General features: G+C 43.1%; 1 protein-coding gene across 1 annotated transcript; it reads left to right on the top strand.

Moving 5' to 3' along the window:
- The first annotated feature begins 580 nt into the window (after positions 1-580).
- On the top strand, positions 581-7,882 carry ANKRD1 (ankyrin repeat domain 1). The gene is made up of 9 exons (XM_080912317.1): positions 581-622; positions 977-1,156; positions 2,012-2,149; positions 2,494-2,601; positions 3,531-3,629; positions 4,875-4,973; positions 5,152-5,250; positions 5,374-5,472; positions 7,411-7,882. Exons 1-9 carry the CDS (start codon positions 596-598, stop codon positions 7,519-7,521), a joined length of 960 nt encoding a protein of 319 aa, XP_080768443.1. The 5' UTR covers positions 581-595; the 3' UTR covers positions 7,522-7,882.
- The last annotated feature ends 3,776 nt before the right edge of the window (positions 7,883-11,658 follow it).

Here is an 11,658-nt window from a genome sequence, read left to right on the forward strand (position 1 = left end):
TGGGGCCATTTTAGCCCCAGACATCACTCCAGAGAATTCCAAACAGATATAGACAAGTGGCACCAAGACCCATCTACTTGCCCTCGGGTTGTTTATTCCCAGGAATAGGATGTCCTAAAGCACCACAACTGGTGTGCTGATAAGTCCGGTTATCAGAAAGATACTGCTGTGAGTATGCTTGCATTTTCTTGATAGGTTAGTCATATGAAAGCTGACAAAGAAGGAAAAAGCAGCGATGTGGTGCGACATTAACAGGCAGCTGTCTCCGGCTTCCCGATAAGTAGGATGACTCGCATTGCTGAGCGGTGCGGTCACTGGCAAAGGAATGGCCATCTCACATTTCTTCCTGATTCGCATGCACTGGGGCCAGCTTGTCATCTCCCTCTTGGGCTTCCCAGACACTGAGTCTGGAATGAAAATTCACCTGCCTCTGAATTGGCCACCCGTGGGGGCGGGGGTGTGACTTGGCTTCCCAGGCTGGAAGATTATCTCACCCAGCCCTAGCTATATAACGGGCTGGTGTGGAGGGGCTCCACAGGGCCAGCTCCAGGGATTCATCCACAAGAGAGAAAAACTTAGACTCACGGCTGCCAACATGATGGTGTTGAGAGTCGAGGAGCTGGTATGTAAGACATTTTTTCTTTTCTTTTTTTTTTTTAAATTTTAATCTGACAAAACCTCGCTCATCTTGGTTTTTATTGGACAGTTCAGACGGCCTTTCTTTCTCAGGAATAATGTGGGGTTGGCGTTAGTGACTTCCTATGAGAAGGTGGTCGTGTGGGTTAAATTTCCGTGTTGTGTTCCAACCTGTTGCACACCTTGACTTAAACGGGAGCGTAAGACAGGCACCTGAGGTCATCCTGGGATACCTGGAGGTGGCTGCCACTGGGGAGGAAGGACCTCCTGTGACATTTGTGGACAGATGCCCCAGGATGGGCAGCTTTGCTTCTGACGTCAACATCCTCCTCACGTACAGGTAACGGGCAAAAAGAACAGCAATGGATCCGCAGGGGAATTCCTTCCCGGGGAGTTCAGAAATGGGGAATATGAAGCCGCTGTCGCTTTGGAGAAGCAAGAGGACTTGAAGACACTGCCAGCCAACAGTGTGAACCTGGCGGAAGAACAACGGAAAAGTGAGAAGCTGCGAGAGGCGGAGGTGAGGAGCTCCCATGGAATCTGCTAGTGGGCGTGGGGTATGGAGGTCCCTGAGGAAGAGGGGAAGAGAGGAGGAGAGAAGGGAACTAAATAAAAACCACTCTAGAGATGTCTCTTCAGATTTGAACCACAGGATTCCAAGAAGCGGTGCGCATGCAAGTGACTTGGGGAATAACTCTTGGGTCCCTCCTTTCTGGAGGGATGAATCAATGACTCAGCGTGCCATGACCACGTTTTGATCAAAGCAGGGAAGGATGAGGATAACCAGAGAAGCTTCAGCATCACACAGCCTACTTAATCTGAGCCAAGAAGATTGTTCTTTTCGATAACATGAGTTGTGGCCCACAGGTCACAGAATAAGCTTGCTGTGTCTGTTGACATTTATTTGTTGAATTTTTACAGATTACTAACACAAATCAGAAGCGCACCAGGTGGCAGTAGTCTCTGTTTCAGAGATTCTTGAGAGAGAATGGCATCAGTATCTGAGAACTTTAATCTGTATTTTCTATCCTTGGGTAAAACATAGGCTTGGTTTTTGAGAATGAGAAAACAAATTCTATAGAAATCTTGGGTTTATGGTACTAATTACAAAATGATTACTGAGAGACTGATTAGTCAAGGGCTAATTCTACAAGAAAAGAGAGTAAATATGACTCGGATTAAAATCAGACTCCAAACACTTTAAGGAAAAAAAAAATCACTGAAGTCAAACACTTGCTTGGAAGTGTTTTAAATTTCCTGTTTGCTCAAACCACTCAGACACTGCTCAGACTTGCAGATTTTGTTTAGGTACCACTGTAGTTAGAACTCACTATATGTATTATTTAACACTTAATTTTTTTTTTCTTTTCGTTAGCTCAAAAAGAAAAAACTAGAACAAAGATCAAAGCTTGAAAACTTAGAAGACCTTGAAATAATTGTTCAACTGAAGAAAAGAAAAAAATACAAGAAAACTAAAGTTCCAGTTGTGAAGGAACCGGAACCTGAAATTATTGTAAGGACTGTTGGGTTCATTGGACAGCCACATAGGTGACGGGGGTGAGCCCTGTGAAGGGAAGACAACGAACTGTGCAGCTCATGGCCACTTCCTATTTCTTCCCCCCTTTTCTCCTTTCTCCTCAATCTTTCTCTTTTTTATTCTTTTCCACTTTCCCCTTGATTCTTTACGACCATCCTTTTCTTTTTTCTCTGTCTGTCTCTCCCTCTCCTCCTTCTCCGTCTCCCCCTCCCCTCCTCTGTCTGTGTCTCCCTCTCCTCTGTCTGTCTCTTCCTCTCCTCCTCTGTCTTTCCCTCTCCTCCTGTCTCTCTCTCCCTCCCTCTCCTCTTCTCTCACTTTAGACCGAACCTGTGGATGTGCCGAGGTTTCTGAAAGCTGCACTGGAGAACAAACTGCCAGTTGTAGAGAAATTTCTGTCAGACAAGAACAGCCCAGACGTCTGTGATGAGGTAAGCCTGTGCCTTCCTGGAGGCTGGCAAATAGAGTCTCAGTGTCTTCCACCTAAAAATTTCTCCAGCTGTTGCTACATCTGCCAGTAGCATTAAAAAAAAAAAAAAAAAGAATGTATTGTTCCCTCTGGCACACAACCTCCAAATACTAGATCACCATGATGGATTGCTTGGGGCTTTTCCTGTTTGCATGTAATTGTTTGATTTATATGAAGACAGTTTATCTTTAACTTCTTAGATCATTGGTCTAGACTTCCATAAAAGCAATGCCAAAAAATTACTTATTATTAGTGGTGTCTTTGATCAGACCCAAATGCCCCAACATTAGAAGGGGAAGGTGGGGTTCCCAGTGTAGTTCTGTCATTTGAGTTCCTGATTTGGTGGTGCTGTCTTCATCTCAGTCTATCTGTAAGCACGGTCTCATTCTACTAGCCTAACGGTTCATCAATACAAAGCAACTTGTCAGAAATCACGAGTTTATATTGCTTCTCTAGGGAGCTCAGATGGCAGCTCATACTAAAGCTGAGTTTCCTTTCTCAAAAAAAAAAATATAATGGGTTTTGATAGTCAATATAGCAACCATTCTAGATGGAGGAGAACCATCTGATGCATTAGGCATGTGCAAATACAGAAAGGGATGTTTTGGCATTGAGGTGGGTTTTGAGATTTCAAAGTCCACATCCCTCCCTCCTCCACCTTGGCCTTTGGCACCTAGGAAGGGGCTGTGACAGGAAGGAAGCTCAGGTTCTAGTTGCCAGATAATTATTCTAACCCTGTTATTCCAGTGAGCTCTGGCATCCGATTCATACAGAGCCGCTGGCCTTTCTATCGGTTGGGTTATCGTTGACTCAGCTTCAATCCTTCAGAGCTCTTAAAGGATTACGCACATTTTTATACACACCACTATCTCTCGCTTTCATCTCCGGCAGTATAAACGGACTGCTCTCCACAGAGCGTGCTCAGAAGGACATTTGGCGATTGTGGAGAAGTTAATGGAGGCTGGAGCCCAGATTGAATTCCGAGATATGGTAAATATATTTCTTGCTTGGAAATGAGCCAAAATAAGCAGACTGTCTGAAAAGCACAGGAAAATGTTCAATGAAAAAAAAAAAAACTGGCCCAATTGGATTGAAAATTGATCTGAGAAAACCAGTCAAAAGCTCATTTCCCCATACCTAGGGGAGTTGGGCAATGAGACCAGGTCATATGGAAAGTATTTTCTATACATACCGAAAAGGAGAGGGGTGTTTCAGAGAAGAGGAAGACATGAAAGGTGCTGAGCAGAATTCAGTAAGCTCAGAAAACAGTTTGAGTCATCTTCAAATCAGTGGTAGTCCTGGCCTTTCAATACCCCTGTCCTTCCATCAGAAAGGGCAGCCTGCTCCTGGCCCCGCGGCTGTCAGCAACACGTGAGAATTTCCTAGCTGATGCTTTATACGATGGATGCCAATCGCCACCAGTGAGATTTGGGGCTGGGCTGCATAGGAAATGGATCGTGGCTAAGGAAAGTGGCTGCTATCAGACCGAAACAATTCAGCCACTGTCATCTCCGTAAAGACCGCATACAGTATATTTTATACCCTGAAGATTGAACTGGAAAAAATGCTTTATTTATTTATTTGCAGCTCAATTAGACATTGTGGCAGAAGGGAAAGGAAATAATGATGATGATGATGATGATGATAATAATAATAATAATAATAATAATCTAAAGAACCCAGCCTGAATTGAATCAAAGGACAAAACATTGAAAAGAAAAAGAAGAAACAAATTATAAGAAAGTTTAGATGAAAAGACACACAAACCCCCAAGTTTAGAATCTGGACGTTCAGAGCTGTACTAAACGAAGCAGAGAGGTGACAATCTCTTCTAAGAGCAGTGTGCAGTGGCCACAGTGATTGACAGCTGAGGTGCCTAGTGTGCCAATGTAAACGTAAACAATATGCTAATGTGAATAAAATGCTAATGTAGACAATAGCACAGGCCAGCAGGAGATGGTACCTGGGAAGAAGTGATAGATCTGGATGAAGGTATTTTGGACTATGATCAGATCTACTAAAAGCTCCTAAGGACATACACAAATACAGCCACTCAGACACCTTTAGCTGAGATACTTAGTGGGAATCTCAGATGTGACCCTCAAGACCAGGAACACCCAGACTGATATCCAGTTACCCTATTTTCCCAGGCGTCTGAAACGAAAGACCCACCCCCAACCCCTGACAGGATTTTCTATCACACTATTTTGTCCTGTGTTTTCCTTTCCCAAATAGCTTGAATCCACAGCCATCCACTGGGCATGTCGTGGAGGGAACCCAGATGTCCTGAAACTGTTGCTGAACAAAGGTGCCAAAATCAGCGCCCGAGACAAGGTATTTATTTCCCTGTCCTTCCATAGGCTTCTGTTTCCTTCAGAATCTGTCCCGCCCACAGGGGTCCTCTGCTGGTCCTTATTCTGTGGACACCTCAGCCACACACCCACTTTGCACACACCTCGAGGTCTCAGACAGTGTCTGTTCTCACCCCTTCCATTATTGTCTGACTTTTTAGCTGCTCAGCACAGCACTGCATGTGGCAGTGAGGACCGGTCACTACGAGTGTGCCGAGCACCTCATCGCCTGCGAAGCGGATCTCAATGCCAAGGACAGAGTGAGTAGCTGACAAGGCTGTGTCCGAAACGGCTTATTTGAAGTCACTCAGACAAGCTTGGGTATCCTGGCGGGACTCACTTCCTGGATTCCCACTTACCACACCTGCTTATCCTTCTTCAAGGAGGGAGACACCCCGCTGCACGATGCGGTGAGGCTGAATCGCTACAAGATGATTCGACTCTTGATGACCTTCGGCGCGAACCTCAACGTCAAGAACTGTGTAAGTAGTCAAATCGAGGACACAAAACTGTTCTGCTTCTTAGTTTCCAGAATTTCTCAAATTTGTAAAAGGATTATGCCCATGGTAAAAAGAGCCTTTTGAGATACACTGGTGGAGAGGGTAGGACTTGGCAAAAATTCAGGTCACAGGGTCAAACGTAGGGGAGACTAAAGCCTCTGTTCTGACCTTGGAGCCAATAGTTCTTTGAAAGGTTGATCCTGAATGAAAGACGGTTAAATCTGTTAGCCTTTAAAATATACATTGTGACATTGTGAGGCTGGAGAGAAGGCTCAGTAGTTAAGAGCGCAGGTTGCTCTTGCAGAGAACTTGAGTTCAATTTCTAACAACCACATGATGTCTCTCAACCATCTGTAACGGGATTCGATACCCTCTTCTTGTGTGCAGGCCTAGCACTCATATACATAAAACACATAAATTAAAAAAAACCCATTGGATGATTCCAACCTGTCTTGGTCATTCCTGGTGAAGAGACCCCAGAGTAGGTAGAAATATATACACCAACCTTTCCCAAAATAGCTCCGAATTACTCAGAAATGAAATTAATCAATATCAAATCTGGAAAATGCCAAAAAGACCTTTGCTCACAAGATTGTAAAATGTTGCCATTACTTCCTGAAGTCACTGTGCTTTTTCTGATTAATAAAACAAAACAAAACAAAACAAAAAAAACAAACAAAAAAGCCCTACTATTTATTTTCCACTTTGACTTATATACATGTGTCTCAAAATAATTTCCTACATTATTTTGAGTCCCAACATGTTAAGCCTTATCTTTATGCAGGGAACGTAAACAACTTTCTCTCTTGGCTCCAATTCCCAGATAAACATCATTTACCATAGCTGCAGAAGATAAGGGCTTCTTCCTTCCTTCTTTTGTTTGTTTCCTTTTTGCTCTCTACAAGCAATACAAGACTATAAGCAGAAATGATTGGCATGCATATGGTCACCAGGACCAGGCAGGTCACATAAATGATGTCACCAAGAGGCTACTATGGTTTGTGTACTACTGCCTTGATGGTGGTGCCAGTTCCAGTAACTTGAGTAACTTGAGGCATTGTGGATCACAAGTTCTCCCTGATTCTCTCTCTCTCTCTCTCTCTCTCTCTCTCTCTCTCTCTCTCTCTCTCTCTCTCTCTCTCTCTTCCTCCCTCCCTCTCTCCCTCTCTCCCTCCTTTCTTCTCTCTCTTCTAACCCGAGCAAAATCAAGTCTGCATGGCTTAGCATATCAAAGCTGCCAGTGTTCAACCTCTGGGATCAAGAGCACTTCTGAGCTGAATACAGATAGATGATGTACTTAGGACTTCTCATATCTAAGGAGAAGAATTGAGAAATGGTGTGGTTTTAATATGGGTAAATATCCCGAGACATGCACAGGGAGATCAAATTTCTGCCTGAAAATTATTTATCTACTTCACTCACATCAATTTCAAAGAAAGTAGATTTTTAAGAAGCCCCTGTGAAAATTCTGAAACCTACAGAGCAGTCAGCAGCTGGGTAGCAACTGATTGGCTACCCAGGGCTTGGTGGCAGTGCCCTTACCATCCATCTCATGAACTCCAGAACTGACTTCTAGATCCATGGTTTCAGGAGAGATAATGCATCCTCCAAGCCCTTTCTGCATGATCCTAGATGGTCCTAGAAATACCTACAGACATCTTCGAACTTCACAATGACTTGAGGTATTATGTTAGTATGTAGGGATCAGGGATATTTTTACCAACACCACTGATTGTTTCCTGAATGATACATAGAAAAGCCAATAAAAGTAACATGAAAGACAGGGACAGGATGCTTTGAATAAACTGTCATAGTAAAACGCATACACTCTGATAATAACCCTCATTGGCACAGATGCAGAGAGTGTAAACTGACAGGCATCTCACGCTTGGAAGTCTCATTTCCCTTCCTTCTGTGCAGGCCGGGAAGACACCCATGGATCTGGTGCTGCACTGGCAGAACGGAACCAGAGCAATATTCGACAGCCTCAAGGAGAATGCCTACAAAGACTCTCGCATAGCTACGTTCTGAGAGAAGAGGCTCAACAGGAGCTGTTCGAAGGTCTTTTCAAAGCATTTCCCAACAGAAGAGCAACCGGCTACGAAATCCAGCTTTTGTTTGCCAGCCAAACGGGGAGATATGCTTAAAGACACTCCACAAAAGCACTGGGTTATAGATGTTAAGACGTCCTCTAGTGATGCTCACCATCTTTATCTATTCCTATTATGTATTATTTATTTCATAGCACCGGTATTTAGGCTTCCGTGAACATCATTCTGGGAGAGCAAGACTTAATTTGTACATAACATCCAGAGTCTTCCCATAGCTCCTAAGCCTTGTGGGTGAATGGTGTCTAATTGCACCCCTTGTGTTCTCACTTGCATAAAGCTATTCAAGGATTTTTTTTTTTTTTTTTTTTTTTTTTTTTTTTTTTTTTTTTTTTTTTTAAAGGCAAGGGTTGATTGCTTCAGCCCTTCTCACTGCTGATATCCGAATGAAGCAACAGAAGGCAGGTAGTAATGGGAATGGAAGGAGGGAATGGGAGCAGTTCCACAGGACCGATGCTGTGGTTTGCCACACACCCACAGCTTGGTTTCCTTCAGTTGTTTACCAGATTGCACAATGTTCCAAGGTGAAGGCAATGTCACAAGTGTGAATGGAGGGAGATGGAGGAAGTAGGCAATGGGGCCACGATAACCTGAGTTCCAGGAAAGTAAAAGTCAACAGGACATGCCCTGTAAATGTATAAATGTATATTGTGTTGTATGTATATTTTATATTCATAATAAATGCAAACGAATTCTCTGCTGTGGTCTAAGCTTTTTGTCAGTTCCGTGGTAGGGATCTCTCATGTAAAAGGGCCATCTAGGAAGGGGCTCCTTTGTCAGTGTTGTCCAGCTTTTTCAGATTAGAAATTGTGTGTATGTGTGGGAGGAGATAGAAGGGGGATGGAAGGATGACTCAGTGGTTGAGCACTGAGGGTCTGAGCTCAGTTTCCAGCACATGAGGACTCACGGCAATCCATAAAGAGGATGACAGATTTGATGCTCTCTTCTGACTTCATAGGTACTAGGCATGCATGTCGTGCACATACATACATACAGCAAAACACTCATACACATTAGAATAAAAGAAATTAAAAAAAAATAAGTGGAGAAGGAAGAGAAGAAGAGGGGAAGAAATGTCCTGTAGAAACCATAGTCTCTGTACTTATGGAGTTATCACCCAGGGATCTTGATAAACTGAAGAACTGCCTTCAGTCTCTGGTAGGGGCCAGTGAATCTGCATTTCTGACCAGCTCCTGCCAATGGGGGTGGGGTGGGGGTTGTTTTGCTCCAATGATGTGGAAGAAGCGACCCCTGGTGGGAAGAATGATTACTGCAGGTTAAACAAGCAATTCTTGAAGTTCTCACCTGGACTTCTTGACTCAGTAATTAGGGGCCTATCAATCACTGTATTGTGGACAGGGGCTGACAGGATCAAAGGCCCCCCACGAGAGAACATTCTGGGTCAATGGCTTCTGACCTCCAGCAGGAAAAGGTTTGTTGAGCAGAGGCGCTAAAGACCTCTGGTGAGAAAAAAAGATTCTGAGCTCAAGGAGGAGATAAGCATAAAAAATAACTAGAAATAAATATCTAAGATCAGTGTACTTAGGCTCAGTAAAAAGAAACTAACTGTAGAATGCTCTCTCTGTGTCTAAGGTGTGGGAATCTATATGTGATGGAGTTACGGCCACTTTCAAAATATCCTACAGCCTTCCCCAATTGTGAGAACACTAACTTCATGTCTGTTTTAGACTTTCCCATCCTATCCAGCAAACATAGTAATGTCTGGTATTTTCATGTCTTTTTTTTTTTTTTTTTTAATCTTTATTTGCTCTGTTGTTTTTTTTTAAATGAGGTAAGTCTCTCTTGAAATGTTTTATTTCTTGAGAATGCCCTGCATCCTTTATGTGCTATGCAATGGGGAAATAAGACAGAATAAAAAAGGGAAGGATGTGGTCTCAGGAGAGAGCTATCCTCAGTTAAGCCCTTGAAATGTTCAGGCTTGGCCCCAGGCTAATCTCAGTGTAGTAAGCCGTCCCAGGCATTGTGAGGTAATGGGGGAGGGGTATTTCATAGTACCCACTCTCAGAAACCTCTGGAGGACAGGTCTGCAACCACACTGGACAGACACTAGCGCTGTTTATCAGGGTATTGTATTTGAGACAAGATCTGACCATGTAGCCTCGCTGGTCTTGAACTTTGTGTGTTGCCCTGCTTTGCCTCAGTCATGATTGGCCTTCCCAATCTCCGTGAATGCTGGGGTTACAGGCACACAGCACCCACCATTGCTGGATGTTTACTTTTGAGAACAATTCAGGAATGGTGATTCCAATCTCTCTCAAAGACAGCTTGAAGGTGACTGTCCTAGATTGAACTGTTTCCAGCAGGTAGGGTTAGAGACTAAGCCCATGATTCAGTGTCACCTGTGAGTCACAATCCTAGCTCAAAACATATCTTCACTGAAAGTAATTGACATTTAATTTTCTGTTTCAATGATCTTACGTGAGTCTATTCCAATCTAAGATTTTTAAAAATCTACACTTGTCTTCTCACTTTTTTGTTGTGTCCTGTGTAGCCCGGGCTGGCCTTAAACTTGCTATGTACCAAGCATGTTGGAGAGCCACTGTTGTTCCCACATCCCAAGTTCTAGGTAGGGTTACAGGTTCACATCACCCCCTGGCTTACTGTTTTCCTGTGCTATTTTACTAATTTGGCTTAAATTTAAATCTTCCAACCACTTGAATTTACTGTTGGTGTGATAGAGCTATAGAGCTTAGTTTTTTTTTTTCTCCTAAAAGGAGAAGAGCAGATAGTGAATGCCACTTGCTATGTGACAGGCCTGCTCTGATGCTTCTATGACTATTATTTAACATTGGCAGTACTGCCATCTGTGAGAAAAGATGAGGCGAGGTCGAGAAAGACCATAGTTTGTCTTCAGTCCATGCACTTAACACACTGTACTAACTTTCTCAGAGAACCAGGTGTTCCAGTATCCCAAAGTAAACCTGGCATATTATTGGGGTGTGACCCTGTGCACCCTACTTTCACTGACCATTCTGAATTTCTGTATCAATAGGAAGCAGAAGTGATGGATGCCGGTACTTGCTCAGTTAACCTTCTCTAAATGAATTAATGAATCTAATTACTCTCTGTCCACAGGCTTGTCTCCCAGTAGAGTACAGATCCTGTCAAGTTGACCATTGATGTTAATGGTGGAAATGTATGCAGAGTTTCTTTATCCACTCATCTGTTGATGATGTCTAGGCTGGTTTCCCATGAACAGTGCTCAATGAACAGTCACGGGTGCTTGATTTTTACAGCAATTAAGCTTTACACGTGTGTGCACACACTACAGATGTCCCTATACAATACCCCACTGTCTTTGCTTCTTTCACTGTAGTTACACAGGCCAAGCTGGCCTCAAATTTGTGGTCTTTCTGCATCAGTCATAGTTGGGAACCTCTACACCTAGTACTGGTCAAGTCCTTTCCCTGCTATGTATGAAATTAAGAGTAGATACTGGTCATATCACATCCTTTTTTGCTATCTATTTGAATATTCATTTCCCTCATTTCTATTATCATGGGAAGAGCTAGCCTTACAATCCTGGAACAAAGGCTCGCTGATTTAATAATGTCTTCCTTGTTAATATTTGATCTCAGCACTGTGTCCATGAGATCAGCATAAGCACTCTTTAAACACCTGCGTTCCTCGTCTTCACCCCTCTTCATCCTTTTCCTTCAGCTAATTCCACCACATCCTTGGGGTCCTTACAGCAATATGGCAGAGATTTACAGAAATAGCTACCTACTCAGTCTAATAAACTTGTTATTGAAAATTATTTCAAAGGAATTTTTTTTTTGAGCCAAATGCTTTAGACCTATGGCAACTAGGAAAATCACTATTAGCTACGGAATGATTTCTAACTAAAGGGAGGAATGTATCTTAGGACAACTTGAAGGCAGGAGGGAATGAATAAAGGAGATAAGCACCTCTCCTGAGCCTCCTTCTGCTTTTACAAGTTCAGGATTCCTTTAATTCAAGCAGTACATCAAAGAGCTTACAAAATAATCATTCAGTTAAAGTCACCCCAAAACAGGGCTTAAGTCTTCAAAATAACTAC

Source organism: Micromys minutus (genome assembly GCF_963924665.1).
Source record: "Micromys minutus genome assembly, chromosome: 2".
NCBI lineage: Eukaryota > Metazoa > Chordata > Mammalia > Rodentia > Muridae > Micromys > Micromys minutus.

What these genes read in the sequence shown, in the direction of transcription:
- ANKRD1 (XM_080912317.1), top strand. Translation starts at nt 596, where the DNA reads ATGATGGTGTTGAGAGTCGAGGAGCTG. An exon ending in AAATCAGCGCCCGAGACAAG is followed by an intron (nt 4,974 to 5,151) that starts GTATTTATTTCC and finishes CTGACTTTTTAG; the next exon opens with CTGCTCAGCACAGCACTGCA. An exon ending in ATCTCAATGCCAAGGACAGA is followed by an intron (nt 5,251 to 5,373) that starts GTGAGTAGCTGA and finishes TCCTTCTTCAAG; the next exon opens with GAGGGAGACACCCCGCTGCA.